The sequence below is a fragment of the Calonectris borealis genome, chromosome 2 (assembly GCF_964195595.1).
Source record: "Calonectris borealis chromosome 2, bCalBor7.hap1.2, whole genome shotgun sequence".
Taxonomy (NCBI): Eukaryota; Metazoa; Chordata; class Aves; order Procellariiformes; family Procellariidae; genus Calonectris; species Calonectris borealis.
Window position 1 is genome coordinate 163374421 of NC_134313.1, and position 20494 is coordinate 163394914.

The 20494-nt window shown below is 42.9% G+C and overlaps 1 protein-coding gene across 1 annotated transcript in view; it reads right to left on the reverse strand.

Annotated features, from left to right (window-relative positions):
• Nucleotides 1–451: 451 nt before the first annotated feature.
• The window catches only part of ACTR3B (actin related protein 3B), a 54019-nt gene continuing 33976 nt past the window's right edge, over nucleotides 452–20494 (reverse strand). The window contains exon 10 of the mRNA XM_075144176.1: nucleotides 452–1158. Within this exon, the coding sequence (XP_075000277.1) occupies nucleotides 1072–1158 (87 nt within the window). The 3' untranslated portion in view covers nucleotides 452–1071. The remainder of the gene's footprint in view (nucleotides 1159–20494) is intronic.

A 20494-nucleotide genomic window follows, 5' to 3' on the forward strand; every position in this document is an offset into this window, starting at 1 on the left:
CATATTTTAGACCTTTCTGTTGCATTTTTCACAGGCGGCATGGAATATTTAACATTCATGGGACCCCATGTGGTCCTCTGGATATCTACCCAGCAAACCATATATTCTGCTCTATAAGCAGTAACTTTGATTTAACATTGCTAGTGTCTCTTCCTAAATCAGTTTTGATGACTCCAATTCCATACCATCATATGCCTGTTTCAGCAAGTGACGCTATGATTCACAGTGAGCAATCTGGTTCATCAAATAATCTATTCCCTCACCTCAGTAATTATTTTTAATGGGTGATTTATGCTTTTATGAGTAAAGCAGATTAAAAGCACAGCACAGCATATTTCAGTGTGTGGTACTACTTTTAGGATGTGGATTTGAGTTGATATGTCTTTCTCAATTCCGGGATTGACTGACACATCACAAAATGTCACTTCATTAGGAGACAAACAGAAATAATCCAACCAGAACAATTTTTATTGATAAAGTGGAGCAGAGAAATATCAGAGTAATTTATCATTCTGTATGTGGGGAACAGGCAATGAAATCTTTATCGGAAAATTCTCTCTGACAGGAATGCACTTAATCTTGTCAGAGATAACACAGCCACAGTAATATATTGCTTGATATTTATAATAGCTACAGCAGATAGCCCTACCCAAACATGCTGTTTCAGCAGTTCACAAGGCTTAAACTACTTTATGTCAAATGCCTTTGAGGATTTCATTTCTCCCTACTTTTTGCCAGGAAAATCCGGTATCCAAGCATTTCTTATGTGCATATTGCAAATTCTTAGCCGTAAGATAGAGCACAAATGGTGCGATGTGCTCTAGATCACACAGGTTTTGCTAGGACTCTTGCAGCTTCAGGAGCTGCTTCTGCATGACACGATGGCCTACAGTTTCAAAATGGTGGATGGGATTCCTTCAACAGGCAAAATGCTAGCAGAAATGCTCATACCACTTGTCTTGAAAAATGACTTACACTTTGTTTTATAAGTAGCTTAAGCCTTTGAAAACCAAACCGCCTTTGCATTGTTCCACAAAGATGTCTCTCTTCTTGCTTCACACCAGCGACTCCTCAGGAAAATGGAAGCACGGTCAGTAAGCTACACGTGGGGACCATCCCAGTCTGATGACATCCCCAATTCCAGGGCGGGAACTGTCTCTGTAAACAAAGCCATGATTTGTGTGGTGTTTTATACATTGTCTTTCAATTATATTACAATAGTAAAGTGACCTTATCTTTCAGTCACTGAACAAGAAGGAATCTAAACCAACCTCCTCCAACAGCTATTTGTCTGTATCTGTTGACAAATACCTCAAACGTTGACAACTTTACATCCTTAGTAAATCTATTCAGTGTTTCATTACCAAGTTTTTTGTGATGTTAAATCCTCCTTGTTGCAACCAAAATCCATAATTTCTCATCTTATCCTCCAGGGATTTGGAAAACAAGTTATTCTTGGTAGCAGTCCTCTGAGTATTTGAAGACTAGCACTACTCCTCTTCAGTCTTTCCATATTTAGGCTGAGCAACTGTGTTGTTCCCAGTCTCTCCAGGTTTTCTCCAGAAAACCATATTTTCTTTTAATTTAAAGTAGGGTTCAGCTCCAGATGAATGAACCTATATGTAAGTGACTACCCATAGCTCTATACATGGAAGCCAGGTGTCTAAGATGCCAATGTATTTGACAGTCAATCAACAGAGTTTAGAGAATGATTCCATTCAGTGTAAAGCAGACACCTCCACTGATTATTTTGCCTACATCTTCATCAGCTATGAGAGCTTAGACATCTCCTTCGCTTGCAGGTGCTTACACTGTAGCCACAAAATCTTTGGTATCTAAACCAGGTATCAAATGATCCCCATATAATTTTCATTGTTTTCCACTGAACCAGTGGAGTCAAGCCTCTGGGGCAGCTCTAAGACTTCCAGCCTACACCACTTTGCTTATACCTCTCAACAATTGCATTCTAAAAGTTTTCCCCAAAATTAGTTATTTACACCATATATATGTATAATAAGTTATTTACACCACAGACAAACAATTCAGAAGACTCCTATCCTGGCCTGAAAATGTTAACCTGGCAGGAACTTTTCAGCCAGGGATTTTTTAATGGCAGATGTCTCAGGCCTCGGAATTTTAAAGAGATTAAATCTGGGGCTGTGGAGCAGTTTCAATGCTTCACCAGCCAGAAAACAATTATAGCGGTACCGGGAATCCCCCTGACCTTTCCACAGGGCCAGATGCATCATGATATAAGCAGGAGGACCGCACAGCTACACAGCTGTGTCTTTATCAGGTGATGTGGGAACATGCTTCAGCATCTGGTGCTGATCAAGGTGGACTGTACCTTTCTTAGCCTGTCCCCTGTAAATCTGTGCTCACATGTACGGTCCACAGATGCAGCTGTGATGAATGTTAGAATCATTGAATCATAGAATCATTAAGGTTGGAAAAGACCTCTAAGATCATCGAGTCCAACCGTCAACCCAACACCAACATGCCCACTAAACCATGTCCCTAAGCGCCTCATCTACACGTCTTTTAAATACTTCCAGGGATGGTGACTCTACCACTTCCCTGGGCAGCCTGTTCCAAGGCCTGATCACTCTTTCAGTAAAGAAATTTCTCCTAATGTCCAGCCTAAACCTCCCTTGGCGCAACTTGTGGTCATTTCCTCTTGTTGGGGGCTCCACAAGAAGCAGAGGATCCCCTGCCCTTCTTGCCATCAGGCAGAAGGAGGGGACCTAGAAGACAGGGGGGAATGGACTGTTGTCACAGCCTCTCTCTCCTACAGAAGAGTTTCATACAGGTACTGCTCTCCACGCAACCTGAGCAGCCTCCAGACTGCTGCTATCACTTCTGGTACTACAGAAATGCCGAGCCCTGCACAAACAGACAGTGAGAGGCAGTCCCTGGGTAGGCAAAACAGACTCAACAGCAACAAACAAAAGAGAAAATCATTGCCAGGTCCAGGATCCCCAGTCTGGGATGAGATCCATAGGAAAAAGCATTCCTCCATCTCCCCACTCTCTCTCTCTTGCTCTATACACACATCACCTTGCAGACTCGGTGGCCAGTTTATCCACTGTGACCAGCCCCACCTCCTGGCAGCTGCGTCCGTAATGGGGAGAAATGAAAGCCAGTGCATGTTAACTGGTAGCATATTTCTGCAAGACGAGATTGGAAGTGACTTCAGCAACAGCTCCAATTGAAGCATCTTTGACTGCAGATAAGGAAGAAAATTGTGTTTTCATCTGTGCTCCCCTATCGACCAAACTGACTGATGTTCCTAAAGAGCATCTAAAAAGCAGGTCCTGCAAAAGTCACCTGAGGGATAGGAAAGGGCAAACCACACCTTGCCTCTCCAGGACGTTCAGAAGAAATATTTCAGACTGTGATTTTGATTTTCACAGCTGAGGTGCAGCATCCCCCCTTCACGCTGGAGCTCCCCTGAAGACAGGGACACGTAGCAGATGAAGTCCCCATAATCAAAGGGGAAATGGTTAGCGACCTGCTACACCACTGAGACACACATAAGTCTATGGAGCTGGATAGGATCCACTTAAGGGTACTGAGGGAGCTGGCAGAAGTGCTCACTGAGCCACTTTGAATCCTTTACCAGCAGTCCTGGCTAACCGGGGAGACCCCAGTTGACTGGAGGTTAGCAAATGTGACGCCCATCTACAAGAAGGGCTGGAAGGAGGATCCGGGGAACTACAGGCCTGTCTGTCTGACCTCTGTGCCGGGGAAGGTTATGGAGCAGATCATCTTGAGTGCCATCACACAGCACGTACAGGACTACCAGGTGATCAGGCCCAGTCAGCATGGGTTTATGAAAGGCAGGTCCTGCTTGACTAACCTGATCGCCTTCTATGACCAGGTGACCTGCTTAGTGGATGAAGGAACTTTACTAAAGCCTTTAGTAAAGCCTTTGACACCATTTCCCACAGCATTCTCCTGGAGAAACTGGCTGCTCATGGCTTGGACAGGCGTACTCTTTGCTGGGTAAAAAACTGGCTGGACGGCCGAGCCCAGAGAGTTGTGGTGAACGGAGTTAAATCCAGTTGGCGGCCGGTCACGAGCGGTGTTCCCCAGGGCTCAGTACTGGGGCCGGTCCTGTTCAATATCTTTATCAACGATCTGGATGAGGGGATCGAGTGCTCCCTCAGTAAGTTTGCAGATGACACCAAGCTGGGCGGGAGTGTTGATCTGCTGGAGGGTAGGAAGGCTCTGCAGAGGGACCTGGACAGGCTGGATCGATGGGCCGAGGCCAACTGTATGAGGTTCAACAAGGCCAAGTGCCGGGTCCTGCACTTCGGCCACAACAACCCCAGGCAACGCTACAGGCTTGGGGAAGAGTGGCTGGAAAGCTGCCCAGGGGAAAAGGACCTGGGGGTGCTGGTTGACAGCCGGCTGAACATGAGCCGGCAGTGTGCCCAGGTGGCCAAGGCGGCCAACGGCATCCTGGCCTGTATCAGAAACAGTGTGGCCAGCAGGAGCAGGGAGGTGATCGTGCCCCTGTACTCGGCACTGGTGAGGCCGCACCTCCAATCCTGTGTTCAGTTTTGGGCCCCTCACTACAAGAAGGACATGGAGGTGCTGGAGCGTGTCCAGAGAAGGGCAACAAAGCTGGTGAAGGGCCTGGAGCACAAGTCTGATGAGGAGCGGCTGAGGGAACTGGGGTTGTTTAGCCTGGAGAAGAGGAGGCTGAGGGGAGACCTCATCGCGCTCTACAACTACCTGAAAGGAGGTTGTAGCGAGGTGGGGGTTGGTCTCTTCTCCCAAGTAACAAGCGATAGGACGAGAGGAAATGGCCTCAAGTTGCTGCAGGGGAGGTTTAGATTGGATATTAAGAAAAATGTCTTCACCGAAAGGGTTGTCAAGCATTGGAACAGGCTGCCCAGGGAAGTGTGGAGTCCCCATCCCTGGAGGTATTTAAAAGATGTGTAGATGTGGTGCTTAGGGACATGATTTAGTGGGGGACTTGGCAGTGCTGGGTTAACGGTTGGACTTGATGATCTTAAAGGTCTTTTCTAACCTAAACGATCCTATGATTCTCAGCCAGTATGCAACTGTGCCATGTAATGCTGAGCAAAGGCATCTTCCCAGCATCACCGTCTTCCTGCACAGACAGACCTGGCTGGGACATCACGTGTGGCAGCTGTAGCTGAAAGAGTCATTGATTTCATCTGCACTGGAAAGTACTGCATGCTCCGCTTGATTTTAGTGCTGCTTTTGTGCGGGAGTCTTTTAGACTTGATACCCATTATCTCCACACACAAAAACATATCCTGCAGCCTTGAATTACAAATGCCAATTGTCCAGTTTTAGGACATTACATTTTTGGATCAAGTTCCCAGCTTGCTGTAAAAGATGTACAGATATGAATCCATCGCACACATCTGAGACATCTCACTATTGCTCTAGTTCAACAAACTGGATTTTGAGGTATGGGGCAGTCAGGCAGTTTGTTTTGTCTCTGGCACATTGGATTTCATCGAGGTACTGATATTCAGAAATAAAACAGCAAAAGTCTTGACCAGAAAGGAAAAGGGTCGCAAGTTGCACTCTTGACACACGTGCAAACATCTAAAAGCCTGCAAGCACTGTAACCCAAGCCACACCATAAAGGCAGGAAAATGGGAAGGTTTGGGGCTCGAAGCTTTGCCACAGAAATCCTGCGTGTCTTGATCTATGCTGTTGGCTCATGCCGCACCTCAGTTCTTCCATCTGTAAAGTGGGAACACCAGCATTGCTGGGCTCGTGTGATGTTGCAGGGTTTATTTCATTAATAGTTGCAAGATGATCTGAACATGGAAAAGTACTAATTCAAGATTCAGAAAGCACCAAAACCTTTTTATCAAATCCAAATGTGAGAGCAGGGAGAAGCTGTTATAAGAGAAAACCTACAGACTCTTCACAAACTTTTAAAAAAAACAGACACAGAATCCTTCCTGATTGAAGCCACAACTCCAGCAGGAAATAATTGGGGTCAAACTGTTGAAGTCAATCAGAGTCGTCCCACAGACAGCAAAGAGCTTTGGATCAGGCTGTTAGGGAGCAAGCACGTCAGCACATGAGCATCCCATGAGCAAATGTGCTTCTCACTGGAAAACACCACTTACACACAGCTCTGCCAACCTCAGATATTAAAAAGGAGATTTTTTTAAACACATATTGAGTCATTTGCCTTTCCACTGCAGCAGGAATTCATCGCAAGGGAAGCTGAAAAATTCCCCTATCAGGGTAACCGACTTTTTCTGAAGATCAGACAGGCAAACAAACTCCGCAAAAAACAGTTTCTTATACAGAAAACCTATTCCAAATCTTTAATTATCATTTTAAAATGAGTTTGGAAAACAACATTCGTGACAGGTTGGTGATATTAAAATTACTGTTTAATGACGAGAAAAAGCAGGGCTGAAACAGCATGTATCTTAGACAAAGAGCTCCCTCTAGCTAATCAAATAGTGTCCAGTAGCCCAAAACTATTTCTTGCACCACAGAGCAACACTGCGCATACGCAAGCCGTACCCTACAGAAAGTATTGCAGCATAGTGTATATGCAGCATGAAAGTCTACTTCTCCTCACCTCACAGGTTAGAGAACAGCAATAAATATGAACAAGTAAGCCATTAAGTTTGGCTTCCTGAGATGTCACTTCCGAGGTTATTTTCTTAATGTTAAATCCAATCTGGCTTAAAAGAGTTTTTGCCACTTTTTGTAACTCTCTCGGCATCTTACCAAAAAAAAAAAAATCACAGCTCTCAATATTGTTCTGTCAATCCGTGTAATGCAGCCAGTATTTTCGCTCCAGGTTCACCAGGAGGAGACGGCTAAGCAGAAATTGTTCAATTACCTCTGAAACGCAGCCATTTTAGGGAGGCAAGGCAGGAACTCTTCAAATGCATCTGGCAGCGCTAGCCAAAGGATGGTTCCCATTTTTAGAAAGCAAACGTGGAGATTCAGCATTCCCCCAGTAACCAACACACTGGAAAGAGATTAGTTGTGATACACAGCTACTTCCTGGCCAGGAAAAAGGGACAAGTACTCCTCCAGCAAAAGAGACTCCTGGGAACCTAACGAGGGCAGTGCCTACACTCACTGCAGCCATGCTAATTAACGTCATTTTGCATTCCCAAAAAGGTTGATCCCACCTATTCAAAATCCCTCTAAATGCTGATAAATTCAGGGTTGACTCCTGGTCCGTGAGCCAACCGATCTGCCTCCTTGTCCCCAGCAGAGATGGGGCACAGGTCTTCAAGCAACTTGACTGCCCTAACACCCCTTCCTGAGCCGGCACAGACTCCACAGAGGTCCGAGTTACTGTCTCTGCTTCTTAAACAGCCACGTGTCCAGCAGCAACATCGCTGCACTGTGTCTTAGGTAGCAGCAACCATCCCACCCTGCCCTACTTTCCTCTCCCCGTCGTCAGGTACGAGGTAGGTACCGAAGCGTGGCTGCAATGGCTGCTGGAGGGGCAGGAGAGGTGGGAGAAGAGATAAAAACGGCTGATTTTGATCTTCCAGAGGGCAAAGAAGGTTACATACCTGGAGAGAGAGATCATGGGGATGGGGTCACACTCCCCAAATCTAGCGCTTGCAAAGGTTGGAGCACGCTACTGCAAATAACGAGGACTCATGTCGTTCTTTAAACCTCTGCCAAGGACCTAAGCACGGTTTATGAGAAAAATAATACAGGTTCCCTGTATTGCTTGACTGAGCAACAGAAAAACTGGTTTATCGGTCAACTGCATCTATCTGGGGGTGATGTCTGAACAGAGAGCTGGGTCTCTATCAGAGCTGGACAGAGCTGTGATAAAGACTGGGGAGGGTCTTACATCAGGAGCAGACAGCCTCTTCCTTCTTCTGCATCATGGAGCAGGCAGCACCGCGGGAGGCCATGGTGGGGGGTGGTTGGGGGTCTGTAACACTGTAAATCTACACCTAGACAGTGCCAGGTACTTCAGTCTCTGCCAATTTTCACCCTTCATTGAGTGTCCCCAAATACAGACACTGTTTCTCAGAAGTCATCATGTTTGTTCTTCTTGATTTATGAGCCATGAAGGAAGAACTGATAAAGAAAGTATAGGGAAGTAGGGCTTAGAGTAAAGCAATGTCTGGAGATAGATCTGTGTCTGCCTCTTCCCAACCCCCCACCAGACTCAATTCAGTATTTCTCTTCATTAGGGCAACACCTAACCAAGTAATTAGAATCACCATAAGACTTTAGCTTATAGCTTTATATAACTTTCTCTGAGAAATAAATGCTACCTAAAGAGAAGAAAGAGAGGAAGGGAAAAGTTAAATCTATTAATCATCCCAAGCTGTATCAAGACACTTACTTTTAGTTAAAGCTTATCCTCTGCATGAATGCGCATAGTCCTCAGACTTAAGCTTGCGTGTTTCCTTGCCCCAGAACAAAATCTGCTTAAATACCTACTCATAGTCAAGGAAAGCTTTATGTACAGAATAGCAGTTGGACTTCAGAGATTAACTGCAAAGAAGTTTCCTTCATCTAAACTTAATTAATGTGCCTCCCTATCAGGTTTTAGAAAATTGCTGAGAAATCACAAGCAATGTACAAAAAAGTTTCTAGAAGTAGAAAGGTCTAGGATTTCCTTTCTGGTAGAAAAAAAGATAAAAATTTGCGTTCCTATACACTCTCTAGTAGTCTAATAAACTGCAACTATCTGATTTTCTATTAAAGGCCAAAAGGCAAGAATTCAAATAGAAATGTCTTCTATCACTATGTTCTGTACATAAAGTAATGTATAGACGCAATAAGAAAGTTAATTGGTTTCATGTTGCTTGGAGTGCACACGAAGAAAATTAAAAGAACCCAATTGCTATCTCTAATTAGAATTTCTGAGGAACAACATTGTAGAAATGGATTGTCAGCTTCCTCAGGCATTTCCTACTCATGCCAGTCAAATTTATGCACCCCCTTTCCAATTAGTACCTTAATTGCCTTTCCATAACTAACAAACTAGTGCTGGCTGCTAGTTTATTTTAATTCACAGAGTCACAGGGATGCTAACACCTACCTACCAATGAGCAGGTGGCCAACTGCGTTGCAGTGATGTCCAAACACTGCTACATGCCATATTTCTATTACGAAACTAAACCCTTTACCATCGTCACCTAGGAGGCCAGGGTACTTCTGGGTAGAGGAGAAAAGTAGTAGGTGAAAGATAGCAAAAATGTTTTGCAAAAAAATATGTCTGTTGTAAAACATGCAAATACACAAGGCGGCTTTCATCAATTACTCTGCTTTACTCTTAGGGTCCTTTGGCAATTTGGGCTGGATTTGGTTAGCAAATACAGTCTCCTTCTACTGCATTGAATCCAAACAGGAGGCTGTCAAGTCAAGCCCAGCATAAGCTGGGCAGAAGGGACGGCTGAAGGACAGGGTAGGATGATGTGAAATCTCACCCCTGCCAAGCTGTAGTTCACACACGCTTTCCTGCCTGTCTTCAGTCAGATCAAAAACTAAAGTTTCTTCATTATTCCATGGTAAGAAGCTTCAACATTAAATTACCATCCAGCATCATGTGTCCTCCCTGAGTACCAAACTATGAAAAAGTTGAATCTATAAAAAGCAAGAAATTAGAAACTAGGATATACAAACTCACACTAACTGTGTTTTTCCCTTCCTGCCACTCTTTCCCTACGCAGCCCAGCAAAGCCAATGAAAACTCCTGCTGGCACTCAGCAGCTTTCCCAAAGTTAACTGGTTTTATTGAAAGACAGAGGGATTCCTAGAAGGGAAGTCGGCACAATTCTGATTGTAATGGAAACCATCACGCCTTTCTTGGGACAGAAGACCCCTCAGCTGGCCACCTGGATGCTAATGAGGTGTTAGATGAGTGTGGTTTGTGGGTTCACAAGTGGCACAGGATGAACATACGCACGCAACAACAGAGAGGCTGTTAAACGCGGCGGACAGCGTGTTCTGTCTGTGGCACAGACTGACAGACTCTAAGGCAGGCGTAAAAAAGAGACGTTGGTCAGTACAAGCAGGCAGAACTAAAATATGCTATTCTACAGGTGTATTGGGCTGTATCTCCCTGATCATTTGGTGCTGCTCACCCTAACGTTCCCCGTTTTGGCTTCAGAATTTTGAATTTTTCTAAAGAGCTTTCTGGGAAAAGCACAACACAACACCCTGCCACCTCTAACTCTTTTAATGAAGGGGTTTCTTACCAGATTTGTTTTAACCAAAGACATAAATGTTAATTATAGGGGCCAATAGCTATGCAGCCATTTCTATGGTTGGGAAAGGGTGCAGTAGGCTATGTGATCTGTAGCATTTCTATGCATACACACAGTGTTATCGTATATGTGACCTAAATGGGACATAAATTGTACCTATGCATGAAACACTGGATTGTATTCTAGCTCATCCTGATTGCACTGACCAGAAGCTGCTATTTACACCTGCTGGGTTGAGGATCCTATACAGACAGCAGAGAAGAACTGAGACCACTCTCTCCCAAACAAGCTGCAAGATCCCCTTGGATATTGAATCCTCCTACCCCACCACCTCTCCTAAACTGTGCTCTTCTACAGACGACAAAAATAGACGAGGAACAAGCAGCCTTCCCAGACCGAGTTTAACTCACTGCTGAACATTATATTCTGTATTTGATCTCCAATGGGACAGCAAGCACTGCACAGACTAGGTGGAATCATTACAGAGAGTTTAGGATCCTGCTAAGACTGATGAGAAGGGCAACGAAGCTGGTGAAGGGCCTGGAGCCCAAGTCTGATGAGGAGCGGCTGAGGGAACTGGGGTTGTTTAGCCTGGAGAAGAGGAGGCTGAGGGGAGACCTCATCGCGCTCTACAACTACCTCAAAGGAGGTTGTAGCAAGGTGGGGGTCGGTCTCTTCTCCCAAGTAACAAGCAATAGGACAAGAGGAAATGGCCTCAAGCTGCGCCAAGGGAGGTTTAGATTGGACATCAGGAGAAATTTCTTTACTGAAAGAGTGGTCAGGCCTTGGAACAGGCTGCCCAGGGAAGTGGTGGAGTCACCATCCCTGGAAGTATTTAAAAGACGTGTAGATGAGGCGCTTAGGGACATGGTGTAGTGGGCATGGTGGTGTTGGGTTGACGGTTGGACTCAATGATCTTAGAGGTCTTTTTCAATCTTAATGATTCTATGATGAGACACCCATTTTGACTGTATAAAGGGTACATAAAAATGGCAAAATCTGTCCACCAGATTCCCAATTACGAACATTGCCTGAAAGCTCTCCTCTGCTGATTCCCAATCACTTCTGAAATGGAAAAAGTAAATCAAGTCCAGGCTCTTGGGCTACCTCCACACTTCATCAAGTGTCTCAGTTAAATTTCAGCAAAGAGCACTAGGGTGAATGACAGATTTTTTTTAACATCTTCAAAATCCTTGAAAAAGCACCCCTATTAATATCTGGCCATTTCACTATTCTGAAAAGTATAACTAAGGTATGTATGCTTTCAAAAGATACTGTTACAGCATGAAGGGATTCATAATTCAGCTCAGGGAGAGCTGTAGCAGAATTAAGCAGTACGATGCATTAAATAGAAATGACCTTGTAAAAAACAGTTGGCAATATACCAGAACTACTTTACCTACACAACAATCAGAGTAACGAAGGAATTTGCTGCCCAATAGCTATGACTTTGCATCTTGCAGGCTAACCACAGTGGTCCAATTTAGTTTTGCTTATACAAACGTTAGCTGAAGAGTAAAAGGTTTGCATCAGTTAAAACTTCATGCAATGAGCTGGCCAGAAGCTTGGATTTTTTTTAATTATCAAGTTTAATGGCAGGATCTTAACACTACAAGAAGGATTTAAAACTCACTAGAAAGCAGGAGCCGACAGGTTAATGGACACTGTTGAAGGTGGTGGTGGCGGATGGCAGTTGGAAAATTTTTCATACAAACTTTTTTCATCAACATTAAGAAAACCAAATGTTTTCAAATTCTTATTCAAGTTAAGCACAACAACAACAAATAGGCAAAAGTAAATCAGCTTTATAAAAGCATTTGAACTTTTGGCAACTTCCTTAGAGGAAATTACAGAGCAATAAAAATACTTGTGGTCACATGGGATAAATCAGTGCACCCTCTCCCATGTTATGAACCTGCACAGCAACTCAGGTTCTTGCTTAGGACTATCAGAAGTACTGCGGTAATCAGCAGGACAAAATGTAATGCTACAATAAACCTAGCACTCTCCAAAAGAAGATTTCACCCAGCAGGTGAAGTACCTGTGGAGTAAAGGCGTGCAGAGAAAACAGCATCAGGTGCCCACAGGCTTTATACTAAATGTCAGCACAACCCTCCTCCCCGTCCCTCTGTGCCCCACAACTCTTTGTGTTCAGAAGTCAACGCACTCCAGAGTAATGCAGCCCTTTGAGTGAATTAACACTAATTTTGACTCCTTAAGGAAGCTCTTACAGTTATGTCTGACATATTATAACAGCTTGACTAGCAGAATTGCACTGTGCTCCCAAGCAGGAGGGTAAACTGAAGACACCTTCCCCAGTACCAGTGAGTGACAGGAGGTCCTGTTTGCAGCCACTGTTGTTGCTCTTTTATTTTTAGCCTAAAAAAAACAACAGTTGCCTGATCTTGGCTGCTACCTTCTCCCCAGGGCATGCTTTCTATAGGTCACTCCTTCCCAAGTACCCCAGATCTCCACCTTGCTGCCAGAAACATCAATTGTCAAGATCCTTCCCAGCCAAGGAGGTACGAGACATTTGCCCCTGTATGCGTGCTGGTGTCTCACAAACTTTGCTCTAAAGCTGCCAACGAATAACCAAATAAATGAACATTATTCAGGAACATTCACCCATGAAATATTGGTCTGCTACCACCACCGACATCCCATAGCCATGGTACGCTTTCAAAAGACACCGTTACAGCACATAGGAAATGCACGTGACGGATTTCCAGATGTCCAGATGAAGAAAATGGTGTTGTCCTGAAGAGCATCAATATAGACTACAAGGACCAACATCTGAGCTGCTTATATTGCTTCTGTCAGTCATTCAGAAAGACCGAGCACGGGCTGGGCCGCTGCACTTCCCCTGTTACGTTCACAGGGAAAATTTTCCTGCGATGAACCTAAAATCCCCGTGATGTGCTCAGCACTCCCGACCAATGCAGCTGAAATACCTCTTACTGTAACATCCCACACCCTCAGGAATGCCGGTTTTATTAAGACACCGTCTGGGTAGTCCAGCAAATCACTCATCTGTAAACAATTTAATTAGAAGCTTATCCTCAGAGTAACATCCTAGTACAACGGCAGCCCACAGCAAGAGAATATTAATAGCCCTGTGTGTAAGCAGGGGTAATGCTCCGGTCTGGGCTCGGAGAGGAGCCTTTGATACTTCTGCACAACCACCGATCCTTTGTATGCTCTACAGCAAGCCATTTACTGTCCTCTGCCTTTGTTCCTCCACCTGTGACGAGGTCATAAAAATATTCAGCCACCTTGTACAATTCCTGACTTGCAAAAAGGAAACCCACATGTAAGCGGAGGGTGTTATTCCTGTAACACAGAATATATTGTTCTCTGTTACGAGCACACCCTTTTTAACCATACAATTCATGATGTGGTTTTAAGAGCACGTATAATGGTACAAATAAGTGTAGATAACAGCACGTCTTTTGCTTCTCCGGAGTCATTCTTAATGGGTTAACTTACCTTCACCATTTGAATCATGTTGTGATGAGGAACTTGGGATGCGCCTCAAAATTCAGAGGCAGTTGATGGCTAGCGCTCTGATGTCAATGGCAATTGCTGTTGTTCACTATGGAACGTAAGTGGATCAGACAGGTAACGACCTTACGAGAAGCAAGCATGGTTGAAACACCAGGACATTTGGCAGTAATTTTCAATGCAAGTCAAATAGCTGGATATAAATATGCAGCTGAATAGCTTGAATGATAGATGGCAGCTGTATAATAACAAACATCACACAGCAGCTGAGTGGGGAATGGAAACACTGCACTCAGTTTTATAGCAACAAACCGAGCTGTAGTTGTCCAAATGTCCTGAAAGCAAGTGCTAAGCTAACCACAGGTAATGCTTCAGACTGGCAAAAAGTGATTTTTGAACTGTTGGCCAATGAATTTGGCACTAGTCACTTATTTGTTTAAAATTTATGTGAAGGGAATACTTGGGACTTCCATGTTCTTCTTTACTTCTGCACGTGCTACACCAACAGCTAACAGATCGCACAGGGACTTTAGCCAACACCACAGGAACCAGAGCACAGCTTTTTTACCGAGATCTTCAGCACCACATCCCCTGCTTTGTGGAAGAACATGAGAAGGACCATTGAGCTGGGCATTAGCATTCAAAACCTTGTCAGTACTGGTCACATTCTTCATTAATACCATAGGCAATCAGAGATGTCAAAAAGAGCAGGCAGCTTTTGAAAAGGCCACATGCAGCAAAGCCACGGCATGACTGTCTCAGGTCTAATAATTCCCATTAAGATTAAAATAAAAACAAAAGATCAGGCTCAAGGTAACAGAGTCCCTTCAACCCTACAGCGCCTTAGATCTTAGTATCCATTTAGCAAACAGACACTGATAAAACAGGCTCCGCAGAAGAGCTGGCTGCCCTCCTTCCCCCCACGGGGTTGCTCAGGCTTTTAGTCCCCATCTTTTTTCAGTGTGCATGTGTTTAAACTTGAACACGTTGCTCTCCTCCTCCTCTTCTGTCCGCTTTTTTGCAGAAGCTCTGGTTCCTGTTTTGGAAAAGGTTAAAGCAATCCCAAATGATATGAAATGAATTCATAAAGCTATTTAGAAGTTTGGTCTTTGCCTTCAGTGGCAACAGATACAGACACACGAACGGGAATTACAACCACTGATGAACTAACAGCTGCCTTTGGGATAATAAGACAGAATCCCGGAATCTGAACTCCCTATTACTGAACTACAAAGCTATGATAAATGCCTTAGTTGATGTCCCTAGCACTTGATAAATAACAATATCGCAAGTCATTGCAGCATTGCTTGTTAGAAGGAAGAGATGTTGATAGCTCAGTGAAAATAAGAAAAATAACTTTAAAAGCAGAATCATGAAACACAAACAAGGAAGGACCCAAGAACAGCAACAGTCCAGGAGTAAGATGATTTCAGAGATGTCAAAAGAAGATCTTTAAACATAAGCAGTACTGTCACAAACAGCAGCAATGTGAAATGAACCTTCTCAGCTCTGACACTGCACATAAACCGAGCGCCTTTGAAAATATGTAATATTCAGACTCACACAAATTACACCGGGCAGTTAAAATACACCATCACAAAGTACAACTGAATAATGTAGAAAGGATGCATGGAAAGAATAAACACTCACAGTTTATCTGATCGTGACCGTTACACTCAATTTAGTGCTACTATCAGCTGGTAATTGGTAAATGGATGTCTGAATCGACTCAAATTCAGGACAATGTGAAAACATTACTAGAAATTTCATTAAGAAATGCAGGGTCTTTCCCTGCTTCTAGGAGTAAACAGGTTTTCTCAGCCTTTCGGAGGTTTTAGTCCTAACCTGATGCTCTGAGACTCAGAAAAAGTCCAACGTTTCTGAAGAAGGGTTAGCAAACGTCTGTTCTTGTCAGAGACTAGATATACCACCAGAAAATTTCAGCCCAAGCTTGTGACACAGATTTGAGTTTCTGGAAAGAAAACTCTTCTCACCTAAGTTCCGCTGCGTATCTTGATCTAACTTCATGGAAAGAAACAGGCAGTGCCACAGAGTCATTCATCTGACCTATTTTAGACCTCACGGGTGCATACTTCTCTCCTTGGATTATAAAGGGAGCCAAAACTGATGAGCTCAGATTTAGGTATCTTTGAGAATCATAAAGTGGAACAGATTAGTTCTGTCCTAAAAAATAGCACCTCGTCTCAGGATTATAACCCCGTTTTCTCAGCACGCAACAGTGAGTTACTTGAATATCCGCTAAGGAATCAAGAATATCAAACGTGAGGACTGTTTTCCTCACGTGAAAGCTGACACCTTCAGGAGAAGGAATGGTTGTAAAGTAACAAGTTTTTCACAATACCTCCCCTTCCAGGTGGATTCGCTCACATCTATCTTCATTCTGCTGTCCTTCACAGAACTGCCCAGAGAGCTGAAAAACCGTGACAGCATGGTTGGCAAGACAAAAAAAAAAAGCGAGATCTAGAGCAAGAAATGCTGGTGTTGACCAGGCATGCCAGGCTGTCATATGTTTGTCCTTCTAGTCAGCACTCACCATTTCCATGATAATATCAGAGATCATCTGGATTGAAGAAAATTAGTATCTGCTGTTAATTATTGCTGTGAAGGTCTGGTAGCATGCTGAGTGCATCTCTGACAGTAGGTAAAATTGGTCAAAATATGAGGTTTATTGGAGTTTTGCCCACAAAACCAAAAGAGCACTTCAACTAAACTCTTTTGAGATTTGTCAAATGAAATCAAAACTTATTCTCAAAAAAAAACCAAAAGAAAACAAAAAAAAAGTGGGAAAAAAACAAAAAAATGTGAGAAATCCTGGAAGCACTTGCCTGTAGTTCCCAAAAGAAAGGTAAACCCCAACCAGAGCCAATCTGTAGTGAAAGTGCAGCTTAACAATGGTACTGGATTTATAATACTTATATTCGCATCATTTGGAAAAGAACAAGTTCCGTTTGGGGATTGAAATGCTTTATTTTCCACACAAAAAAAAGACTCCTTTCGTGAAAAAGCGCTTAATCAAAAATGTTTTTTGGACTAACCTAATGTGGCTGAGAAAATGCCGAGCAGCCCATCATGAATCCTCCTTAAGTCTTGTTCACTAAACCGGCACCACTTTGGGACAGCCAAAGCTAATGGGGTTCTGCTCAAGGACTGTGCCTTTCCCATGATCTAACTGATCCCAGTTCAGCTCCCAGTTGTGCCAATCCAGAAATCATCCTCATAGTTGATGCTGCTTGGATATGTTACTGGGAATTTCAGCAGAGCCCAGAATGGAGTGAAGGAAGAAAATGGATTATTCCAATTTATTTTAAACTTGCCTCATTAAAAGAAAGGTGGCTTTTACTTTGATGTCCACACGTATGTGTGCTCTTGCCTGTTATGATCATTCTCCAGCTCAGGAGTGCTGTGCCCAATTACACTTCTGCCAGATCATAAAATACAGTCACCAAGCCATTTTCAATGCTATTTTCTTTCCACTCCAGCCAGCCCTTTTCTTTTCTTACACGCATTTTAAAAAACATTAATGCTTAATTCAGGGCATCTCACTTCAAGTGACAGCTACTTCAGGAAGCTACAGAACTATCCCTCTGAAGGCAGCAGAAGCCAAAACACAATCCCGACAAAGGCAACCTGTGAGCACCAACCCACAGGACATGGTCAGAAGCTACCTGAACCATCTCCAGGCTGCTGATCTGCCTGGCAACTTCTGGTGGTGGCTGAAGCAGATAAAAAGGAGCTGCAAAGAGGCAGATCTACTTCCACATAATTTATTATTCAAGCATAAAAGTTTAATGTACCTATTTGAACAATTAAAGTGTGCTCTCTGAAGCATAATTGTCTTTTTGCTTCTGAAGACACAATGGCTCATGAATCAGTAAGTGCTACGGCCAGGACCCAACACGCATTTAATCACGAGTTGCTTGTTTCTCCGTACACACCCAGGAGGAAGAAATAGCTTTAATAATAGACACCATTAAAGAAAGATTTTAAGAAAATTAGGAACCTCACACAGAACTCCCTGGGCTTCTGGGACAAATTTGCTCACAGCTGGAAGCCTAATATGTTTAAGGATGGCTGATCCTACTCTAATACAATTTTTATAAGATTTTTGCAGTCCTGCTATAAAAGCCCGTGGCGCAAATCATGATTGGAACAAGCAGACCTTCCCTTGGGAAAGAACTGAGTTGGCTCTGCCGCAATTTACTTAGTGTAATTTTTTGGATATTTATATCTGTGCACTAACTGATGATAGTACTGCCCGATTACATTTAGCCCCAGAAGAGGAAAGGGGAATTAATTTTAGTGTTACCTTCAGTTACTAAGACTTTGGAGTACTCATGACCCAGTGTCTCCAACTCATGGGACAGATTTAAATTACTATTCTGTGAAAGATTTGCTTTCTTTGGTTTTTATTATAAGCATACAGCCTAGGCTATGAAAGAGAAAGCAATATTTGGCTTTGAAAGAAATGACACCATTAAACCTGTCTTCCACTGCTATTAACAATTTATTTTTCAGTGCTATTCTGCTGCTATGCAAACCACGATGGCAACTGCATCTAGCAGCATATTTAATTCTGCTTTACAATTTCACTAACTTTGACCCATTTGGGAACACACAGGTTCAAAAGACTACTTCTTGCCAAACACTGGGAATTGTATTCCTTGTTTTGAAAAAAGACTATGCAAAGAAACTATTTCTAGCAGAGTTGCCCAAAAAGTCTTCTCCTTTCCACTAAAAAGTGCCATCACAGCCAATCTTTTTTGTTAATTTAATCATTTCATCAAAACATCCATGCAAGTTTCTTAGGTCCAAGATAGAAGAAAACTGGGGCAAGGGGTGGGGGGTGGAACAGGGAAAACACCATACAGACATGAAAGGAGAAAGAATTTTGACTAGAATTTCAAAGCAGCTTCTGCTTGAAGAGAAAGACATAGGAGCTTTAATGTTCATGCAATGCACATAGCAGGCTAGTTCCAGCTGCCAGGCCTTATTTGTGGCAATACTCCAGAACAAATTGGTCGATTTATAGTTCCGTAAAGCCATTCGGAGAAATATAAAAGTCAAGCTGGGTTCTTTTTCCTTCTCACATGCTCCCATCAGGAGGAAAGATTCTCAAGGACAAATTAGATGCTAGATACATCTCTGTAATCTGAGAGCCTTACTGAGGTTACATGATGGTAACTCATGCAAAATAGTGAAATGAAAAGACTAAGGAAAAAACCCTGTTAACTATGAAAAATTGCAAAACCTGCCACCCCACGCTACAGGAAGTTAAAAGTATAAGCTGACCTGTACTCTTACATATGTAGAACTTACACATTTAAATATTATTCTGACAGGCTTAAAAATGATATTTTTAAATATTTAAATATTTTTATTCATCATTGTTATCCGACAGCCCAAGGTTCATGTTTCTTTGGCAACTATAGTAGAAGCATTCTCCTAAAACATAAATCAGATTTATGTAAAAAAACAGCATGACAAAGATCTGGAACCTTAAGAAAGTACAATAGCCTGTTTGAAATATTTGGCATCGCTCTGCCACTGACAATACACAGGTTCAATTTATGCTGGTAAATTAAACAGTGCCGAGGAACATTCCCATGCATGGGGGTGCTATCAACTACACTGTTAAATTGTAAGTGTGATCCATAGTACCATTTTGGCCATGGCCAATTGTCACTGAGGCAACTAATGGGAGAGCACAGCTCAGGAATTAGCACAGAGACCATCCCAAAAGGCAGTCCACGTGTGGTCACTTTATTGTCAAAGTCAGGAGAGTTTAATAAGAACCGGCTGTTTCATGCAAGTGGGTCTCAGTGCCAAAGGGTTTTGAGCACGCTTAATTTACAAGCATTGCTGTAACCACTCAGAACTGACATGGGAAGCAAGATGTTGCATTTCAAAGTTAACGTAAGGTTTGATACTACCCTTAAAGAGAGTAATCTAAGTTTGCAGAAAATTAAATGGCATTTAGTTTACTTGTAATTTGGCAGAAAGAAGCCGAAGTTTCCCATTTGGGGATTCAACTAACAGTTCAGCGCTATTTCGCCACTTCAAAGACAATTTTTAGTTACATTCTCATCCATTTTAAATAGCATCAACATTGGTTTATCTTCATTACAGCTAAACAACTGCAGTTCTTCAGAAAAGCATTGATTGCAGAGGTTCTTAGAGTAAATCATTTTCAGATATATAGAAATAAAATGTTTAAATCCTACTACTTGTGTAATATGTAACAATATATCATGAAGGCTCCCACCTCCATTCCACGGAGATGGAGAATCCAGAGCATCTCGCTGAGATGTCTCTGGTGTGAAGGAAGAGCGCAAAAGAGGAGCAAGTTTAACAGTGTAAGGCTGTCTACTGAAGCTTGTCTGTTTTCACTTCCTTAATACTCCAATTTAACGGTTGTCTACTCGAGATCTGAGCTACCCTGACTAGTCACCACATGATAAACTTAGGGTGAGGGAGGGAAACAAGCATAATATAACACAAAAACATTCCACTGGACAGTATCCTTTAAAAACATTTCCCATGAGAGGTCACTACAACCTTAAAGCCAGTGAATTGTAAACTGCATATCTGTGAACTGCATGTTACAGGAGAACAGTTTGTAATCCCCCTATTAATCCTTGGCATCAGGGCACACACAGTATAATTATAGACTGCAGCAGAATAATTTGAAAACTTTATTCCATAGGGCCATAATTATATCCTAGCTGTAATCCTTTAATTGGCAATATCATCTACTGCAT